Source organism: Maniola jurtina, chromosome 10 (assembly GCF_905333055.1).
Source record: "Maniola jurtina chromosome 10, ilManJurt1.1, whole genome shotgun sequence".
In the NCBI taxonomy this organism is placed as follows: Eukaryota; Metazoa; Arthropoda; class Insecta; order Lepidoptera; family Nymphalidae; genus Maniola; species Maniola jurtina.
Window position 1 is genome coordinate 13,505,883 of NC_060038.1, and position 21,968 is coordinate 13,527,850.

The window sequence follows — 21,968 nt, forward strand, 5'->3', positions numbered from 1 at the left end:
AGGCTGCGAGGCGGGCACACAGCCAACAAGGAGACAGCAGGGGTTTTAGCCGGTAAGAGTCCGGCACTAGCCAGTGGGTGTCCATGAGGATTTCCCTTGCTGTATAAGAAAAAAAAAAAAAAAAAGTTTTTAAATCTGAATAAAAAGATTTTCAACCTTCACTCTTTCCTCATTAGGACGTAATTACATTTAAGTACAGACAGGCCTGTAACCTTTTCAAACGACTTCCGAAAAGGAGGAGGTTCTCAATGAATTGAGTTTTTTGTATATGTATCGATCTCTGTGATTTTTGGACTTATTTGCAAACGATGCCAAAGCATAGAAAAACTGGCATCCTAAAGACAGACATAGGATACCTACTTTTTACCCCTGGTACAAGTTTTCACAGGATTTTAACGAAAAAAAAACAACGTACAGTAAAAAACGTTTCTTTTTTTAATGTCCGCCTTGTCTGACCGCGTACAGCCAGGATAGTACTGCCCACATTATTTTGTGAAATATCTGATGAAGATTTTCAAAGACTGAGCCATCCAATCATAAACGAAACCATGTTTTTGAATTGAATTTTGAATACTTTATAAAAACATTCTCGAAATGAATTGCGAATGTTTTTAGAAATGATTGTGAATGGTTGGTCATTTCAAATGGTTAACGTCTACTGAGTTTTTGTCTTTGTTATTTGTATGGGATTACGTAACAGAGAGAGCCATATACTAACAAGTCTCTCCGTAGATAAAGTATAGTTTAGTGTGCGCAAAACAAGTAGTCCATTATAGACGTGTGGTTAGTGGTATCTTTTTCTAGTAACTTTGCCGACGATAAAGGAGAAAATTATACAAACATTTTAACAGCCATAGTAAAGGTTTTTGACTTCTGCTCGACGAACGTTCGTTCTTTTGGAGCCAAATGTTTGTGACTTCTGGTTGAAGAATAATTATTGAGAACCTCGTTCTTTTATAGGCAAGCGCTTGACCACAATCACACCTGATGGAAAGTGATGATGTGGCCTAAGATGGGACGCGTTTACCGAGAAGATGCCGATTCAATGTTGTTTTAAAGAGCTTTTTGGAGCTGGTTAAAAAACGTAATACGCACGGAGCGTTGCGCGCGTGTGAATCGCCCGAAATAGCCCGCCCGAATTATAACATGTCGGATGGCGCCGGCGTCGGCGCCGGGCGGCCGCGGCCCACGCGCCTGCGCCTGCGCCGCCGACGTTCCCCTCGCTCCAACCACTGTTCCGTGACAAGTTTCCTATGCCACGCCAGAAGGACTCCCTTTGACAGCTTGACAGACACCCCCCCCCCCCCTCCCCCCACGCTCCCGCCCGCCAGTTCGAGGGCACTGTTGAATTCAGGAAGCGCAAGAAGGTGGCGTGGACCGCATCAGATAACTAACATTTTACCTAATTACCTGGGTACCTGGTGCACATCGACCGCCCGTTGTGCCAGATCCTATTTTCATGCAAACTGTGGAATCAACTCTTATCGGCGATGTTCCCACTAGATTACAACATGGGGTTATTCAAGGGGCGGACCAACAAACTCCTGAAAGGCCGGCAACGCATCAGCGGTACCTCTGGTGCTGCAAATGTTCATGGGCGGCGGTAATCACTTAACATCAAGTGACCTGCCTGCTTGTTTGCTCGCTATTTTTTATGAAAAAAATCTTGAAATACCTATTCAAGTGTTCCAACATCGTGACCTGATGAATAGATGACTAGTCGTCAAAACTGTGATGTTCATTCAAGGTTAAACACACACTAATATTATATCGCAAAATGAAATGCTTTCGTATGCTTGTTATGCCAACTTTTCGTAACGCAGTCTTATCTCTGCTATCTAAAGAGGCGTTTATTTAATTCCGCTTGACTTAAAACTGATATGAGATTACTAGATTTAATAAAAACATTTACGTCATCGACAGAAGCATTGAATTCGCCTTGTTTTACTATTTTTTTTTCTGATGACATTTCGGTCAACCAAGCAAAAAGTTAGAACGCAGTAAATCTTATAAACAATTCGAATATTATAATTCTGATTGGATGTCAAGAGGTTAACAATAAATAAAGACTTGAATCTGAATAACATCTTCGAAAACAAGGAAATAAATGGCTAAAGAATGCTGGTAGGCGCCACGGCTGACGTCACAAAGCTTGAAGCAGGAGGAGTGGCCAATATAAGGTCTGCGCAAACGTCGTATTAAATCCACTGCAAGCTAAGCAAAGCTAGAACTTAGCTCGCATCACAAGTTGTTCAGACTCCGTGCAATAGCAACACTCGGCTTGTAATTTAATATACGCTTATGGTGCAACTATGCTTGAAAGACTTTTTGCAATGCGAGCATTTAATGATAGCATAGCGTCGCTCGCTGTAGATTTCGCGTGGTTATTGACAACAGATGACATATATTGGCCACTCCTCTACTTATTCTAGCCATTGTTGCTATAGGGCTTTTACAAACTATAACTAAGTATTCCGTTGGTGATGATGATTCTTCATTGCCACTTGTCAGTTCTTTGGCCGTTTATATCGCTTAGCATCGCCAGCGGTGGTTATTGCGCGTGAATTCGCATTCTTAGCTCATCAAGCTATATTTAATGTAGGCGGAGATTAAGTCGTCAATGGACACACCTCATTCGTTGTCGACTTGTCGCATTAATACACATAAGTGTCGCGTGTTTTATTCAAGGTGATCGTCTAATGCTGTGCTTATGCAAGTTGCAACCGTGTCTGTAACATCCCTGCAAACTCAAATTGTTCTTTATTCATATATTTTGCATGCTCTTTGGATCGTCTTTGTCTGGTAGATTGACTCCTACCTATCTTCTAATTCTTTCATCAGATTGATTAATTTGGTCAATCCAGTAATTTTTAGAACCCACTAAACATATTTTGAAGATTTCAACACCGAAACAATATGGCAAAGTATTAAGTATACGAACTTAATTCAGACAAGTCAAAATATCTGTGCCACACTTCGTAAAGTAAACTATCTAGATACTTTTATACCTGGTTGAGTTTGTTGTGGGTTCTCAGACCTGGGCGCGTTTAGAACCTTCGTAGCTATAGTTATTAAATATCACCACTATATCCATCTTACAAATCTACCATCACAAGGAGTAGGTACAATACAACCTACTCTGAATAAATGATTTGAGTTTGAGTTCTGATGAGAAGTAGGTATTACTTATTAGCCATAAGTAGACACTAAAGTCAGCGAAAACCTTATAGGAAGAGTTTCGCGATGGAGTGACCTTCTCCCAACTCTTGACACACTCATACAAATCTGATTATACTCCATACCAATGACTGATTCCAGATGGACTAGAACTTAAAAAAAGGTTATTTGAAGTTCAAACACGTAAAATAGCTAGTAACTCGTTTTGAAGCTATGTCTGGCGCCGAGCTTCTGGACTCACTAACACGTACCTATCGTTTAATTAATTTTCGTCGCGTTTCATTCACGGCCATTTCGACACGCTATTTGCCAAAGGTGAAATAAAAATCAACGATAACCTCTACCAAAATTTAAATGTGGTAAGATCAGGCAAAATCTCGAATAACTACCCGCAAAATCAGCACAACACTTGAAGGTTACAGCATAGCAAACAGTTTAACAAGGACTCTATAAAACTAAGATAAGGAAACAATATTAAGTGATGGAAAGGCTAGTTAAATACACCAATGGATAGTTCCGATAGCTTTGAAGAAATGAAAAAGTAAAGTAAGAAATCATTTAGAAGTCATAACAGTGGAGAATAACGTATCTTGGTAGCAAAGACCAAAGCCAACTTCAGGCCGATCACACCAAGCACGTACACGTGACACGTGCGTGACGCGCGTGAATCCGTAGACATAACTGCACGCATTACGTATACGCGAACGTTCACGCCACGCAAGCGGTATGCCATGTCTCATACAGTTCCATACATTACAATTTACAACGCAATGGTACGTGCTAGGTCTACGCTTACGCAACGCTTACGCAGCCTGTGTGAACGAGCTGTTCAGGCCGATGAGCCACATGCCATGGATGTTGTAACTTGCAGTGTCAAATCTATTCGCACCGGAAGACGATATGACGTATCAACTATAGAGCATACGAAAGAAATTGATGTACCTACTGTCCCGAACGTTGATTGAGAAGTATGCGAAACGTGGAAGCAATTTGTGACGTGGAAATACGTTTGGCAGGTGTTATTTATGAAGATGACGATATTGTGGATCAGAAATATGACCTAGATGACAATCTACTTCATAAAATTCTAACATTGATAGTGACGGACAACGCACAGCTTAAATAGCGGGTCTAGAAGTGTGAAATTTAGCACAGGAGTTCTTTAATATAGGCGTAGGTGAGCCTTAGCCTTAAAAGGATTTATCAATTAAGGGTTTTAGTAAATAAATAAGTAAATAGAGATGAAAGTGTTTAGGTTAACTTATAAATACATATCTACTTTTAATGCGTGATTTTCTTAAATCTGATGGATAAGAATATAAATTAAAGCATAGTGTGAAAAGCCACGAAGGTGAACACTAAAATATTCAAAGTAAAATGGCAAAATGGTAAATATGAAACTGTGAAAAGTAAGGAACGTTAAAAATGTAGGGTGTAGAGAAATTATTCAGTCTCAAAAATGTATGACAGGAAAGGACCGTTGTAACATAGCTATAAATTCTAATTACAATAACTCTAGGCAACTATGACAAGTAGTTATTTCTGAAATACGACAAGGATTTTGCATAAAATTATTACTGCACCAGTAAGTAATATAAATCGCTCAATTAATATTAAATGTTGCGAACAACATTCCGACATGGCATTTAATAATAAAATGATAATAAAATTATACGTTTCATATGAACGCATCATCGTCGAATATTATCCAATTTCCAATAACTACAAGTTTCAAACCTATATAGATATTCAGCTGTACACAAGATAACTTGTTACATTGATATAGCTACCACATATTATTAACTACATTTTGCCTTTTGAACAGAATAAATTCCAAGTGCCTAGTATCTTGCCGGCCCTCAGTAGAATTTGCTTTTCAAACCGAGGGTAGAGTCTTGACTTATCATAAGAACCATAAGTTTGCTTTCAAATAATTTGGATTTGACTAGACTCTCTAGGAGACTGCTGGGTTAGGAACTGTTTAATTTTACAGCATAAAAAGTATCCTTCTCATTGTCCAATGCCGAAAATCAGGTATATCCGTTGATTCCGTTGCGGCGTGATTCAAGGACAACTTAACAAACCAGACTTGACCAGCATGGTAGACTATAGTACATATATTACCCTTCTCATTCTGAGAGGAGATCAGTGCTCAGTAGTGAGCCAGCGTAAATCATGATGATGTACGGTCGCCCTCAGAATTCGAGTAGCAATTCCGCGAAACTATTGCATCAAAAACCTGTCGCACTTATAACCTATTTCTATAAATACGCCTCACACACCTAACGCATGTGCATAACCGTGCCACGCGAATATGATCATTAAGGTGCTAAACGACTTACGGCCTTTGACTGTACATAGTTAATTAATGCGGCAGATCAAAAGTGGGATTACATGAGAGAATCTATTTAAATTGTATAATATACTGCCTTAACGCGAAGATTACGTGCCCGAATACTCTAGTATACTGCTCAATGGCTAATTATACCCAATTATATCGTTTGAGGCTCATTGAAATGACCGACATCTGGGTTTATAGTTTACATAACGAGCCGCTGGCTTGGAAGAATACATTACATCTCATTAGAAGCTTGGAAGGAAGTTGATGGCTAGTATTGCCAATCGTTACCGGTTTTGCGGGACATTCTGGTTTTTGGATAACCGTCGTCTCCATGTCGTCTCAAGTAATAGTCATCTACTAGACGTTATTATCATCAACATCAAATCAAATCAAATCAAATCAAATTATTTTATTTGCTTAAATGCGGGTTAAATAGGTCTTACAAATTCATATTGGTATCACCACATTTGCCATGGAATGGCGTGCAAATTTCGTGCATGAAACATCAATGGTTAAAATCACTCAAAGTCCATATCTATCTATTTTATGTCAAAAAATTCTTTAAGTTCATAAAAATTGTGCATGTTAAGCCATTTAAATAGCTCAGTCCTAAATCTATTCAAAGGCAACAATTTGATGTTATTAGGGATCTTGTTGAATATTTCAATACTCAACATGACACAATTTTTTACAAAATACTTAGTCGTAGGTATATAGTTTAAAACTAAACGATCAAGATTCCTACCTACTACTACGGACATGATCATAATATGTATTGCTTGCAATTGTAAATAATGACTTGTGTTTTTTAACAAAGCAACAGATTTCAAATATGTATAAACAAGGAAACGGTAGTAATTTTAATTTTTTAAATAATGGTCTGCAACTGATCATCATCGTTAATCGATAGACGTCCACAGCTGGACATAGGTATCTTGTAGTTGTAGAGCGACGGTCTTGCGCCGCCTGGATCCAGCGACTCCATGCGACTCGTTTGATGTCATCAGACTATAGGTTTTAGATAAAAAATGAACGAAATCGGTGTTGCAACATTAGAATATCGTATGATTTTGTGAAACCGCAACATCGGTTTGTCTACGCGATAAAGTCAAGTCTTCGACAACAAAATTTGTCTCTCGTGTCGACCATGTTAGTGTAAACGAGAAAACAGTCGACATCGACAATATGTCTCTCTCTCGTCGCGAGATATCTCGTCGGCCGTATGTTAGCCCAACTGGACTCTATAATTTCGGCCCTTGTAATAAGTGCTACAGTTCAGAGCCTAGCAGCTGCACTATGGTGCTAATGGTTCAATTACATATCAAAATTTAATTTTTCCAATAGTCTTACACGAACAATTGTAAGTGAATTAAAAATTTATAACACCCCCGATAAGTTAAGGTTACAGTAACTAGAAAAGAGCTGATAGCTTTCAAACGGCTGAACCGATTTTCTGGGATTATAGCTAAGAACACTCGATCAAGCCACCTTTCAAACAAAAAAACTAAATTAAAATCGGTTCATTAGTTTAGGAGATACGATGCCACAGACAGATACACAGATACACACGTCAAACTTATAACACCCCTCTTTTTGGGTCGGGGCTTAATAAAACGACTATTGATTGATTACCCTGATTCCCGCAGATTTTTTTTTAGTCTTTCTGTAAATTTATTATTTACAAGTCTTTCTATTAATTTAGTATAACACCTCAAACTTGAGTGTTCTTAATCAACTATCTTGATAAGTAAGTAGGTAACTTTAAGCGAAAATTAGACCACATTAAAAAATATTTTGGTCCTGACTTGGATTATTTTATTTTACTTGCATTTTCCATTTCACTTCCATTTAACTAACATGAATCAGAAAGCTAAAACTGATGAAATAAGCGATCACTCAAGCGATCGGGCGTAGTCTTATTAGAACGTTCAAATTAAAATATGAACTAATCGACCTGTCTTTGTTTTGTGCTCTTTAGAAAACACGTTTTATATTATGAATGATATTAAATTTGATTTAATTTAATAGCTTGACGTAGGACCTTTTTGTCTGGCCGGCTATCCTCACGAGGCCTCTTTACTGGTATTGATTAAGCCGTTTACAGATGAACGAAGAAATAGTCTATCACACTAATATTATAAAGGAGAAAGTTTGTATGTATGTGTGTGTGTGTGTGTGTGTGTGTGTGTGTGTGTGTGTGTGTGTGTGTGTGTGTGTGTGTGTGTGTGTGTGTGTATGTTTGTTACTCCTTACCGCAAAAACTACAGGACGGATTGGGCTGAAATTTAGAATGGAGATAGATTATACCCCGGATTAGCACATAGGCTACTTTTTATCCCGGAAAATCAAAGAGTTCCCACGGGAATTTTGAAAACGTACATCCACGCGAACGAAGTCGCCGGTATCAGCTAGTCATCTATATATCTATCTAGTATCTATAGGTACCTAGGTAGTAGGTAGGTACCTACAACGGTTCTCCTAAGTCCAGTCATTAAGTATCGAATTCTACATAATATCAGTAGATTATGAATGAAAGAATAGAATAGAATAGAATAGAATAGATTTTTATTCAAATAAACTTTTACAAGTGCTTTTGAATCGTCAAATAATTTACCACTGGTTCGGAATGCCGTTCCTATCGAGAAGAACCAGCAAGAAACTCGGCGGTTGCTCTTTTCAATTGTGCAATTTACAATAATATTCTATACTATACAAGCAATTGCAGACCCGCGCATTGCTGGAGCGAGTCAAATCCATGCTTTTTTATCATTTACATAATCTTCGATTGTGTAATATGCTTTTGCCAGGAGCATACTTTTAATGGATTTTTTAAACTTTGGTAAAGGCAAGTCTAATATTGACTGTGGAATTTTATTATAAAATATTACACTCATTCCCACAAATGACTTTCCCACTTTTCTGAGGCGGAGCGTAGGAGTTGCGAGCTTATTACGGTTTCTAGTTGGCCTGTCATGGAAATCACCGATTTTTTTGTAGCTGAGGATGTTTTGTCGTACAAAAATTATATTATTGTAAATGTATTGAGAAGCTACTGTAAGAATACCTATTTCCTTAAATTTCTCTCGTAGGGAATCGCGCGGTTTTAAATTATAAATTGCGCGTATTGCCCTTTTTTGTAAAACGAAAATTTTTCCAATATCTGCCGCTTTACCCCATAGCAAGATTCCGTAAGACATAATACTGTGAAAATAGGCAAAATATACAATTTTTGCAGTTTCCACGTCAGTTATCTGTCGAATCTTTCTAACAGCGTAAGCAGCAGAGCTGAGTTTGCCAGCAAGTGTTGATATATGGGCGTTCCATTGAAGCTTTGCATCTAAAGTTATCCCCAGGAACACGGTGGTCTCCTCTACTTTCAACATATCATTATTTATCATTAATTTTATGTTATTTGTCGTCTTGGTATTGGGCAGTGCGAATTCGACACACTTGGTTTTCTTTGCATTTAAAAGCAAATTGTTAACAGTAAACCAGTGAGTGACCTGCGATATGGCTCTATTTACATCGTCATAATTATTCTCATTTCTATCTAATTTAAAAATCAAAGACGTATCATCAGCAAATAGTACAATATCGCAAGTATTTTGGACAAAATATGGTAGATCGTTTATATATACCAAGAACATGAAGGGACCTAGGATAGAGCCTTGAGGAACACCCATTAATGAGGCTGATCCGGATGACTTCACATCATTTACACATACTGTTTGTATACGATCACTGAGATAAGACGCAATAAGACTAAGCGCAGTGTCTTTGACTCCATAATAGCTCAATTTAGCTAAGAGAGTCTCGTGCTCAACGCAGTCGAATGCTTTAGACAAATCACAGAAAATTCCAACGGCATTCTGTGAGTTCTCCCACGCATCGAATATATGCTTTAAAAGCATTGCGCCCGCATCGATTGTTGATCGTCCTTTAGTAAAACCATACTGCTCCGAGTGAAGTAATTTATTCAAGTTAAAGTGCAAGAGCAGTTGGTTGAGCATAATTTTTTCAAATATCTTGCTAAAAGTCGGCAAAATCGAAATTGGCCTGTAATTATTTGGGTCACTTTTACTGCCCGATTTGAAAAGAGGAATCAATTTACTGTATTTCATAAGATCTGGAAAGGATCCTGACTCTACGGACTTATTAAAAATTAGAGCAAGATATGGAGCAACAATATCAATAATATTGCTGATTACTTTTACTGATATCCCCCATAAGTCTCCTGTTTTTTTGTACTGTAAAGATTTGAATACCTTAATAATATCATGTGGGGTAATTTGTTCAAACTTAAATAGTACACTGCACTCAGAAACATTGCCCCTAAGAAGATTATAGGCTTCTGTTGGCGACGAGTTAAGGGAACTAGTAGTGGTAACTGGGATGTTTCGGAAAAAGTCCTCAAATGTCTTTGCAATTTCTATGTCAGAGTCAGTAATGTGATTGTTAATTTTAAGTTCCAATTTATTATTATTTTCCATTTTATGTTTCCCAGTTTCATCTGTGATGATTTCCCAAGCTGCTTTTATTTTATTATCTGAATTAATAATTTTTCGTTTTATGTGAATTGACTTAGCTTGTATGCAAACATTTCTAAATAATTTTGAATAATTTCTTACATATTGAACAAAGGCTGGAGTAAAATTATATTGCTTTTCTGCATACAAGTCAAACAGCTTATTCCTACTTTTATAAATGCCAACAGTAGCCCATTCACTAAATTTAAGATTTTTAAACAATCTTTTTTCTATGATTTTAAAAATAGAATTAAATTGGGAATTTATTAAGTTAAAAAAAGCATTATACAGTTCATCCGGACCACCCTGTGTAAGGTCAAGTGAAGGTAAGGTGAATAAAATATTATGTTTGAATTGCTTTACTTTTTTAGTAGTAAAGGAAACCTTTTGGGTCGCGTGGTCATTTCAATCTCAATTAATATTCTTATTTTTTATTGTTGTTTATTGTATTTAATAGTCTAACTATATATTTTGCACACCATACACAAATGGCAAAATGTGAAGGACCAAGGATCTGTCAATATACCATCATTATTACTCACATTTCGCAAAATAAAGAATCATTTCATTTCATTTAATCAAGGAAGCTATACTTAATCCTGATTCATCGATAGTAACATTTCCAAGAAACTGATAGGCACACATTTCATATCGGATAAGTAAGTGAACCTATGTGTCTATCAACTCATAGCGCTCAGAGTTTACAAAACATTTATACAAGACCGTGCAGACTGCAATTTCTACCACCAAAGGATCCGAATATTTTGGCCACATTGCCAGAAGGGAGGAAGACTATCATGAAAAATGCCAAAGTGGATGTGAAGAGACCAGCTCTGTCTCGAGATCCTAAAACCTTAGACCGATGCGTTTTGGTCCAAACGAATTTCTCACCTATCTCGATGCTATAATGTCGACACTGTGGCTGTTAAGAGATATTATACATTTTGTAGCTATCGTCATTAGCTTGTGGACGTCCACTGTTGGACATAGGCTAAAGAGCGCCACCACACCCGGTTCTCAGCCTTACTCATCCAGCCACTTCCCGCCACCCTCTTTATATCGTCGGTCCATCGTGCTGGAAAGCGTCCCACACTACGCTTGCTTTATACGCGGTCTCCAATCAAGAACTTTCTGGCGACAACGGCCATCGCTTCTACGACAGGCTTGGCCTGCCCACGGCCTATTGTAGCTATGGGGCTAACTAATATATTAAAAACTCTTGCCTTCGTTATAATATAATAACTAACTAATATATTAAAAACTGACACGTGTAAATGAAAATGAAACGTCAAACGACATTTTCAGAGATCACGTTCCGACCTGGCACGCCACGGTTATGTGTAAACAGGTACCTACTTAGGTAGTAGTTGATAAGTGCTCGACGCGAGAATCGTGGCGCCATTAATGAAGAGACAATAGACGAACAACTAAACTGCGGGAGCCGACCGGCGAGCGATAAACGGTCCGCAAACAAAACTTTTTTTTTTAACAGATACAAGTTACCCCTTGACTGCAATCTCACCTGATGGTAAGTGATGATGCAATCTAAGATGAAAGCGGGCTAGCCTGGAAGGGGTACCGGAACGTTAAATTGCTTGGCGGTACAGTTTTGCTAGTACGGTGGTAACTAGCCACAGCCCAAGCCTCCCACCAGACCAGATCAGAAATTATAAAATTCCAAACCCTGCCGAGAATCGAACCCGGGACCTACCACTAATAAGACCACAGTGCCAGGGGGGCCGTCAACAACGGGCATTCTCAAATTTGTAAAGAGTAAAGACATTACATCCAAGATCGAGAAATGAGCGATCGTCGACGCGTCGGGTCGCCGCCGACTGGAGAGTAGATAATAAAGAGAATTTTACCAGTTTCGCAAGAGCCGGGGGGACCGGTTCCGCCACAGGTGCCGAGTCAATGGGCCGCTGCGCCGAGCGGTGACACACGACCGATAGAAGCTAGTAAACACCCGCCGGAGCTGAGATCATCGATATTTCGATAGCGGACAAGAGCGAAACGGAAGAAAGTTATCGAGGATTTCCGACGTCGACGGCCAAACCCGACGCCCACGGCTAACGACAAAAACTCATAACACCAATTCGTAAGCGACACAAAGAAACGTTCCCACAAAAGCATTCACCGATACAATACAAAACTTTTGTCGAACCGAAATACAGTTAATAATAAGCGCCGGCGCGGCGGACGTAATAAGATAACCATTCACAAATTCTACAAAGCAACCCAAAAACATGACCAGACTACAATAAAACGAGAAAAAAACCGATCACGAAAATCGAGTTGAGCTTACGCAGTGCGGCGAGCGTACCTGCGCCGGCGCACCCGCCCTCCCCCCTCCCCGCCGCGCCCGCGGCCCCGCACGGCGCGACATGGCGCCGGCGCCAGGCAGCCGACAAGCAATTATGGCTAAATAAATATCGGCCACGCCGCCGCCTCCGACGCAACGCTACAGCAGATGGATTCTGCTATATCTAGACTACATCGTTAAATTCTGTACTCGCCTCGTAAATACGGGGAAATGTTAAATGTCTCGCAAGCCTGGACGGTACTTACACTAGTTAGAGCCCAGTAACGTGTGGATACATCCTTCATGTGTTTTAATCGGGGGGTCGACATCCGTGACGAGCGTAACGGTAATGGCGCGGAGGTCGGGGCTTATGCTCCGTGGTGATCTTTAATCCTGTTCGTCTCCGGCGTCGCGTCGCCGCCCGCACTCGATAAGATAAGGATCCCCCTTCCCTCGAGAGCGTTCGGAAAGCGTCGACTTGGATAAAAACATTCACAAATAAAGGCCGTCGGCTCGGCGTTATTGGCGCCGATCCGCAAACACGCTTCGGGCACGCACCACGATCCGAGATTGATGTGCATGGGTTACTTTACATTCACTTTTAAGTGCATGCCGAATAACTTTTCCTTTATGAGTCACATGTCCGAAAATGCCAAATACACACACAACATGCCCAAGAAATTTTTTATCCAAAAGTAGGCTTGGTAAAAAGCTACTGCTCTCATAAATCTCCCTAATTTATTGTCATATAGAAGACACAAATAGAAGACTCTCGAATCCATTATTTTCACGACCGCCTTAGAATTAAATGCGTGGATAATTAATTACCCTAAACAATAAATATCATTTGGCAACAATAAAGACATATAAATTAAGTGAACCAGGTGTGCCAAAATAAATTTCCATCGATGATTAAGTTTACGACATTTTTTACGATGGCAAAGACTGTAAAGCCTCTACCAAACGTAAGGAGCATTAGGTTTCACGTGGAAAATTCGCAACACTAAAAGTTAATACAAACAAGAGAATTTGTACGGAAGTTGTGAGTCTTTTATAGTACGTGATCTCTGATTAATGTAGACTAGACACTGAAAACAACTTAGTAATATCCGAAAGTAATCAAGCAACTACTAAACTAATACATTAAAGTAGAAAACTAAATAAAATCGACAGATTCATCTTTGACCAAAATTCACAGAACGTAGTTACTACCACAAATTGCCAAGACGAAGAAAGTAAATATAAAAATTAGATAGACAGAAAACTTTACTGCACACAAAACATGAAATAACCAGGGCAAAACAAAGAAACTAAAAACAATTGTATGCAAAGGCGATACAAAATAAAGGCAATATAAAAATTAGTAGAAGAAGCATCTAACCTAGACTAAGTAGTTAGAGATTCTTAGTGATACTAGATAAAATGATAACGTTGAAACTTGAAAGTATGACTCAAAAGAATGCCTTGCGAGCCGCCGGCGCGGGCGCTCTGTGGCAAGTGGGAACAAGTCGCGAAAGTTGACAAAAAACAGTGGCGACGAGTAATCGGCGAGACGTCGGCAAAAAAACCAAACAGGTGAGGTCCACCATTACAGACACCGGAGGCCATGACGCCATGTAAATAGCAAGCTATACGATTCCACGAAAATTTATATTCAACATCAATTTATACATGGAGATATTCTGAATTTCTTATTTTCTTTCGCGAGGACCTACGACCAGTTTCCAAAGATACGTGTAGATGTATTCCCCAATTGGGTTACACTAATTACCATATACTTTTGTACGTAATTGCCATCGAGTTTGGAGATGTATTTAATAAAGTTAGGAGCTGGAATGGCAATAAAAACCTGAATCGACAATACATCCACTAATGGGCTGGAATCATAAATTCAGTTGGACTCGTGATTGCCACAAAAAATAACAGAACGCTTCAGGTTTTTGTGATGGATTCGACAATGACATGCAGATGCAGTTTAAAGAAACAAAAACATTTCCACAGGCACAGTTAATTATCTGATAAGTACCTAATAACTACTTTCAATTTTCTTATACTTCTTTAGAAAATTACACTTTATTTAAGTATTCCCGCTACATCTATAATATGGGTACCTTCAAGTCAAGAGTGAAGAGGCACTTCTAGGTAAGCGCGCTCCATCTTAGGCTGCATCATCACTTGCTAGCAGGTCTGATTGCAGCCAAGCGCTAGTCTATATAATTTGAAGAAAAAAAAACTGCTGAGAAATTCAAAGATTGAGGAAGTAAAATATGAATTGATCTATGCAAAAGCTAGTTAAAAGAAATATGGATAGGAATAATAAGCTGATTAAAAACAGGTCACTTAAGAAGGTCGAAGAAGCCAACATCGGTAAAGAAAAAATGGTATGAATGCCCGTGGAATTATCAACCTGACGAAAGTGAAAGTAATTCGTAATAGAGAGACGTATTATACCAGGATCTACACGAACATTGATGTCAAGTGAGCAAAGCCGAAGATTTTAAGGTATTTCCTGCTATACGAAGAAAGCAAAAGACGGAAATCGTCAAATAACTAGGCTCGTCAAATAACTGAGCTAAGTAAATACCGGTTTACGAAATATTTTTTCTTCAAAATAATATGATGATGTTTAATAACTGTACATTTTTATGGTTGGTAATAACTTGTTTAGGGATAAGAATTAAGATTGACTTATTTATATAAATGATTTTAAATTTTACAGCGCCTCAATATTTAAGTACCTATCTAAAGATGGATCCAAACACATATAATTTATATGTAAACTTATGTATCGTATAGTGCAATGAGAATAGTGTGGGTAGTACATATATGAATTCGGAATGAAAACTGAATGAAAGACTAAAACAGGAACAAAAAGTTCTTTCAGTATAAAAAATATATTGAGTCAGGAAAAGTGAAGACATTCTATTGTATACTTGAAGAATGAATTGAAATTTGCAGTCCAGTTGGAACTTTGCGAGTTGCGAGGTGAAAAATTTTTCAGGAGGAGCAAAAAACTGAATGAAAAACGCTGAAATTGTACCATTTTGATCGAGCTCACAAACTTTGGATTCAATTTCAATACAGTTTTAGATACAGTTTTCTTGTTTCGAACAAAAGTAAAAAAATATTTTGAATAGAAGTGTAACTACACCGTATTATGGTCGATAAATTATTCTTACATTGTAGTTTTATGACTTGATCATTCAAATGCTAGAAATTTCAATGAACCATATGAATCAATATTGTAGGCTTCAAGTGTGTAATGAGAAAAATATTGTACATTCAGTTGGCAAACATGGAAATGTTAATTATCGTAGGTTAGGCGGCAGGCGCCAGGCGTATCGAATCGATATGGCTTTAACGAGCCAATGCACCGAAAAGATAACTTCTACTTCCTGTTCGCAATTCCAGTATTATGCATTATCGTTTAACAGGGCTCTCTCCGTCACTTACTCCATACCATCGTAGCTTCAATTTCATTTGAATATTAAGCAACCAAAGTCCATGAAATTTTGCAGACATATTCTAGAAACTAATATCTATGCCTGTGGTGTTTTAGATTTTTCTAAAAATATGTAGTTTTAAAATAACAGGGGCTCAAAGATTTTTATGTGAATTTTTAAGACCGCGTAACTTTGAAACCGAATATTTTAACGGAAATCTGGAAAACCACAGGCACAGATATTAGGTAGTTCCCAGAACGTTTCTACAAAATTCCGTTGAGTTCCATTGGTTAGTATTCCAATGAGAGACGAACTACTTTTGTATGGAGCGAGTGACGAAGAGACCCCTTTTAAGTCTATATTTTATCTGGTCACAACTAACAAACATACGTTTTTGGTCCTTCGAGCACGGAAGCGATTAATGGGTATTTACTTGAACATAAAAATTCCGACTTGTTTTCAATCTATAACAACATCTAAGAATAAAAATACTTGAGTAATCTTTTTTTCTAACCTGTGTTTGTCTTTTACTTATCGTCATTGCAAATTCTTTAAAAAAAAACATAAATTATTTTCGCAGATATTTGAAAAGCAATTACAAATACCGATTTTTTAAGCTTTCGAACCATAAAATTGAAATTCTTTTATACAAAACATTTTACATTTCTTTATGATCCCAATGAATGGGTGCTCGACCCAAATATTTTTGCTAAATATTTTAATCCTTTAACTAAAGTAGCATAATATCTTCAATGGTTGGAAGGTATAACATATTTTCATAAGGAATTGTAATTTAAACAAGCGTAAAACATTGAGATCAAGGGAAAATCAGTGGTCGAATAGTAGGAATAAAAAAGTTTTTTTTACAAATAAACTGAGCATTTCAAAGTACGAATCTTAACCACCAAGTAAGGCCTCATAAGGGAGAGCTTTTTTAACGTCCGTTAAAAAAGCGTTCAAATAGAACAAATGTATTCCCGAGTATCTGTTCACACGTCAACGCTTTTTTAACGAGCACTTTGTATTATCAGCGCAACGCCGGGTTTTAACGCAACGCTTTTTTAACGCTCGTGCGAATTAGGGCTTACTCAGTGGTTGTTATATTAAAATTCAATGTTAGTTAATTTACTACTAAAGTTCATTTGAATTCTTCTTGTTTTGATAGTGCAGACTCCAGAAAAGGTTTTAATCCATACTAATATTATAAATGCGAAAGTGTGTCTGTCTGTCTGTCTGCTACGTTTTCACGGCCCAACCGCTGAACCGATTTGAATGAAATTTGGTACAGACATGGGATACATCCCGGGGAAGGACATAGGCTACTTTTTATCCCGGAAAATCAAATAGTTCCCACGGGATTTTAAAAAACCGAAATCCACGCGGGCGAAGCCGCGGGCATCCTTTAGTAATGCTATATGGGCTATATACGATGGTGATTTTAAACAACTTTTGAAAAAAAATATGAATGAATTACACAGTTCGTAATCAAGTCAATTACAATGTGATGAGTGGGGAATGGTCCGTAGTTAAAGTTAATATTAGCTGGCTTTCTTCTTAATTAATATGCCGCCACCTACGCGGTGTTGTGTTTGTAGTGCTGGCACGTGGGAGGCAGTAGGCGCCGCGAGCCTGTGTCACGGACATCTTACGTAGTTCTTACCAAATTTTTACATTCTGTTTGTTTAAGTACTTTCAAGTTTCAACCGTCTTTGGCATGAACAATTATTCAGTAATTCCCTCGTAAAGTTCTTCTTTATGCTGAGTGTGAGACCCAATGATTGTGCAGTGTAGGCTAGTCGCACGTCGATCGTGCGGAATGGATCTTAACTCTAAACGGACTAAAACTGCTTGCAACTCTTGAATATACTCGCAAAAGTGTTGTATGGTCTATGCTCCTATGCTCTTCTGGTACTACAGCTGGTGTCATGTTAAAAGGTCTCCGACCTTGAACTTGCGCAGTGGGTGATATCGGTCTACATATTTGGCGTCTTATACAGATATAATAGGCCTTATACAGAAAATCTAATCAACAATTTTCCGTTTCCTTACTTAATGAAGGAAAACAATTTATTGACATTGCCATACGTAATGAACGTGTTTAATCTCAATCTAAATTCAGGAAGGTTCAACGCAAAGGTCGGTAGCGAGGAAACTGCGTATGCGCATTGTTTTAAACCATCTATAGATGTGCTGACTTGTCGGCTGCCGACACAGTCTCGCTAGAGGATCGATTTTATAGATTTCTTTAATCAGAAACTACAGGCGTTAAATAGTGGATAAAATTTTTGTAATGAATTTGAGTTTGAATATTGGAATAAGAGGCTGACAAAGCACAGTACTGAAGTCTTGAGATACAACCATGAACTAGATGACACATGAGCTAGAGATGTGGGAAAAAGATTTCGACGGATCATGAGAGACAATCAAAAGAGACAGATTTATGCCAGTGGTATAACGCTGTCTCGTTTTAACAGTGTTTGAAGTCTGAGCAAAGTCAAAGTGGGCTGTATAGATCTCAGCTTAACAGGGCTCTCTCCGTCACTCGTTTCCACTCGTTTCATACAATCGTAGTTCCAATTTCATTTGAATATTAAGCAACCAAAGTCCATGAAATTTTGCAGACATATTCTAGAAACTAATATCTGTGTCTGTGGTGTTTTAGATTTTTCTAAAAATATGTAGTTTTAAAATTACAGGGGCTCCAAGATTTGTATAAAAATTTTAAGACCGCGTAACTTTGAAACCGAATATTTTAACAGAAATCTGGAAAACCACAGACATAGATATTAGTTTCTAGAATATGTCTGCAAAATTTCATGGACTTAGGTTGCTTAGTATTCAAATGAAATTGGAACTACGATTGTATGAAACGAGTGGAAACGAGTGACGGAGAGAGCCCTCTTAAGTTGGCTCGTCTGCAGAGGCTAACAAAGCTGACGCTAGCGCTCGACAAATTAAAAAGTTAACGGGCAGCGCGCGCCGGGCGTCGCGGCGTGGCGGCGCCGGCGCCGTGACCTTGGCTGCTTATCGCGGCCGGCTGACCCTCGCAGATTAGTGCTTGTACATGTTCCGCCGTCCGCGCTGCACGCCCCAGTGTTGCCAGAGGGGTATGAAATGTGAGCAAATTGCTACTTTTTGGGTCCTCGTATCTTCGGTCTTATTTTCATATCTTTTCCAAAGACGAAAAGATACGGAGGAATTAGGACGGTTTTGTCTATTCCTCAAAAAATTCACAAGGCAAATCCTAACTAAATATACACGGCTCCAAATCAGCAATTAAATGCTTTTTGATTTTTTTTTACGTCTTTTAGGATTCGGTACCCAAAGGCTCCGCTGTCCGTCCGCCCATCCGTCTGTCTCGTGAACCAATCACAAAAAAAAATCACAGAATTTGTATTGCCGATATAACAAAAAATAATAAAAATTTCGAAATGAACGTCATGAAAAACAAAAAAATTAAAAAGTTATTTCTTGTACGATGGCACGAACACTTGGCTGGTTTTTTTACATAATTTAAACGGCGCAGGAGCGTCGTACCTTTTACAGCTTTTGGTATCTTTACGGGGTCTCTTTCATAGGATTTTCCGCACATCGTCTGGCAATGCTGCTGTACAATGTACGCGTTCCGCCTGACGCGTCGCCGCGGCCTCCGCCCCGCCTCGGCGCCTGGCGCCACGTAAAAGTGATAAATTCTTACGGCCACGCATTCCAATACCAATAATGAGCCCACACGCCATCGCTAACTTGCCAAATGAATTCCGAAGTGTACTATTCAATTTGTCGCGATAGCCTAGTGGTTAACACCTCCACCTATTCGGGGGTTCGACCCCGGGGCATGCACCTCTAACTTTTTCGAGCTGCAAGCGTTTTAGGGCTGATTTTTTAATCGTCAAACAACTTTTATCTGAGGAGTAAATTCGAGGTTTTGACATTTTTTCTGCAGGAAATCTGTGAAAACGTGAAAATTCCTCAGATGAAGGTTATTTGACGATCGAAAAGCAATTAAAATATCACTTGCTTTTAACGGCGAAGGAAAACATCGTGAGGAAACCTGCACTCCATTATATTCTCAAAGGTGTGTGAAGTCTGCCAATCAGCAATTGGTTAGCGTGGCAGACTATGGCTAAAACCCTTCTCATTCTGAGAGGAGACCCCTATTAAGTAGGAGGATGCAATGGCCTCTTGATGATGAGTTGCCTTGCCAGTTGAGTGTATTGGGGATTTGTGTGTGACCTATTGAAATTACGGTAAGTGGTAAACCTGGTCTTACATTCTCAAGTTGGAAGCGAACTTGAAGAACTGTCCAGTAAACTTGACGGTGTATGGCTATCCGGGTAAGATCTACAGACCTTTGCTTAGACTTAAGACTTGAAACGAGACAGATGTACTATAATGTTTCTCACATATAGGTATGTATGTCTCGTTTGAACGTCTGAGCATGATAGTCGAAGAGCGTCACCTTGTCATACACCGTCACTGGACGCCGCGTCAAGTCCAATGCAAGTTTGACGGTAAACTTGATCGTGTATGGCCGGCGTATGGACACCTTAGACAGACTCGACCATCGACTCTCGTCTCGATCTAAGACGACCGCTGATGTCAGATTCTATAAATAGCTTGCCGAACCACCAATGTTTACACTTTACTCTTTACAATCAACTCGAGGGATGGAAATTATTATGACTGTGAGGCAAAATGTTATGATCAACTATCAACCCCATCGCTGGCTCACTACAGAGCACGCAGATCTTCTGTTAGAATAAGGAGAGTTTTGGCCAAAGTCTACCACGCAGCCCAAGTGCGGATTGGCAGACTTTACACACTTTTAAAAACATAGAGAACTCTCAGCCATGCAAGTTTCCTCATGTGTTTTCTTTCATAAAACAAGTGATATTTAAATGGCTTAAAACGCATATAATTCCGAAATGTTATTGAATATGGATGGGCGATATCTGGCACCGAAGATGACGCCACAATCAACGTAACGGCCTGATACAGAAGCAAACAGTGGCGATAACACTGATATGAGATAACGCGCTGCACTGATACCGGTGCATTTTCACGTGGAAACTCAAAGAACTTCTTGCTTTATTCAAAGAAATAGGCAAACTGACGGCCTATAATATACTAAGTAATACTAATGAGCTCGGTAGAATCTTAAGTAACGACTTCGAGATAAACACAAATAGGTTAGTTAGGTCGTGATAAGAGTTCGTCGTGTGATGAACTGTTGTTAAGTTGCGCTTTTCTACTTTCTACGGACGAATACGGATTATTTTCGGAGCGAAAACTCGACGCTAGTGTACTGGTTCATTCATACATCACTGTCAATACGGAGACAGTTAACATAGTAGGAATAGTTTGTCGGTGACAGGGCGCAGGGCGCAGCGCCACGTCTTCGATATCAAGCTCACATTACGGCAGATCGAATTCCATACCCGTACACCGTATCGGCGATCGCTAACCGCGTCGCGACACATGTTTACATCACTTGTTGCGCGGGTCAACGGCCGGGGAGTGACGTACCGGGCTCGCAGAGGCGACTGTAGTGGTAGGGGTTGCAGCACTGGGGGTCCTCGCAGTGCGGCAGGCGGCGCAGCTCGGCCGGCTCCCGCAGCTCGGGGAAGCGCAGCGCGCGCAGCACGGCCAGGCGCGCGGGCCCCGCGGGCACGCAGGCCGCGCCCGTGGGGCCCGCGTCCAGCGCGCGCGCCAGCCGCCGCAGCTGCTCGTCGGGCACCGGCGGCGCGCCGCCCGCCGCCAGCCGCCGCCGCAGCGCGCGTCTCCGGAACATCACATGCCGCCGTCACGACTCACTCCACCACGCGCGGTGCAGCGCCCGGCGCGACATCGCGACCCGAGTGCGGTGTACAGACTGGCGCGCCGAGCGAGCGCCGACCGCGCCGAGCCGCCGGAGCGACACCTGCACCGCATGCATTACCCCACCAACAACTCGGACGACAATTTTTTTTTGTTTTTTTTTTTTTTTTTTATGCATCTGCCCTTGTCGGCGCCTTGTTCAATCAATAAATAGCAAACATAACACACGTGCCCCGATGGTGTCTAGTTATTGCTTGCTCGGCAGACACCCTTATTTTATGACGTCGTTTAAGTTAGGAGAGTACCTACAATTTACATAATTACGTATTTAAAGTGCATACATTTTGAGAACGCACTTGCCA

General features: G+C 39.7%; 1 protein-coding gene across 2 annotated transcripts in view; it reads right to left on the bottom strand.

The window, feature by feature from the left end:
* The window catches only part of LOC123868634 (mothers against decapentaplegic homolog 6), a 48,737-nt gene extending 27,077 nt beyond the window's left edge, over window positions 1-21,660 (bottom strand). For both annotated transcript variants that reach the window (XR_006796692.1, XM_045911165.1), the window contains exon 1: window positions 21,316-21,660. Coding sequence is in view for 1 of the 2 variants with exons in the window: in XM_045911165.1 (XP_045767121.1) it covers window positions 21,316-21,580 (265 nt within the window). In the remaining variant the exon portion in view is untranslated. The remainder of the gene's footprint in view (window positions 1-21,315) is intronic.
* Between the last annotated feature and the right edge of the window lie 308 nt (window positions 21,661-21,968).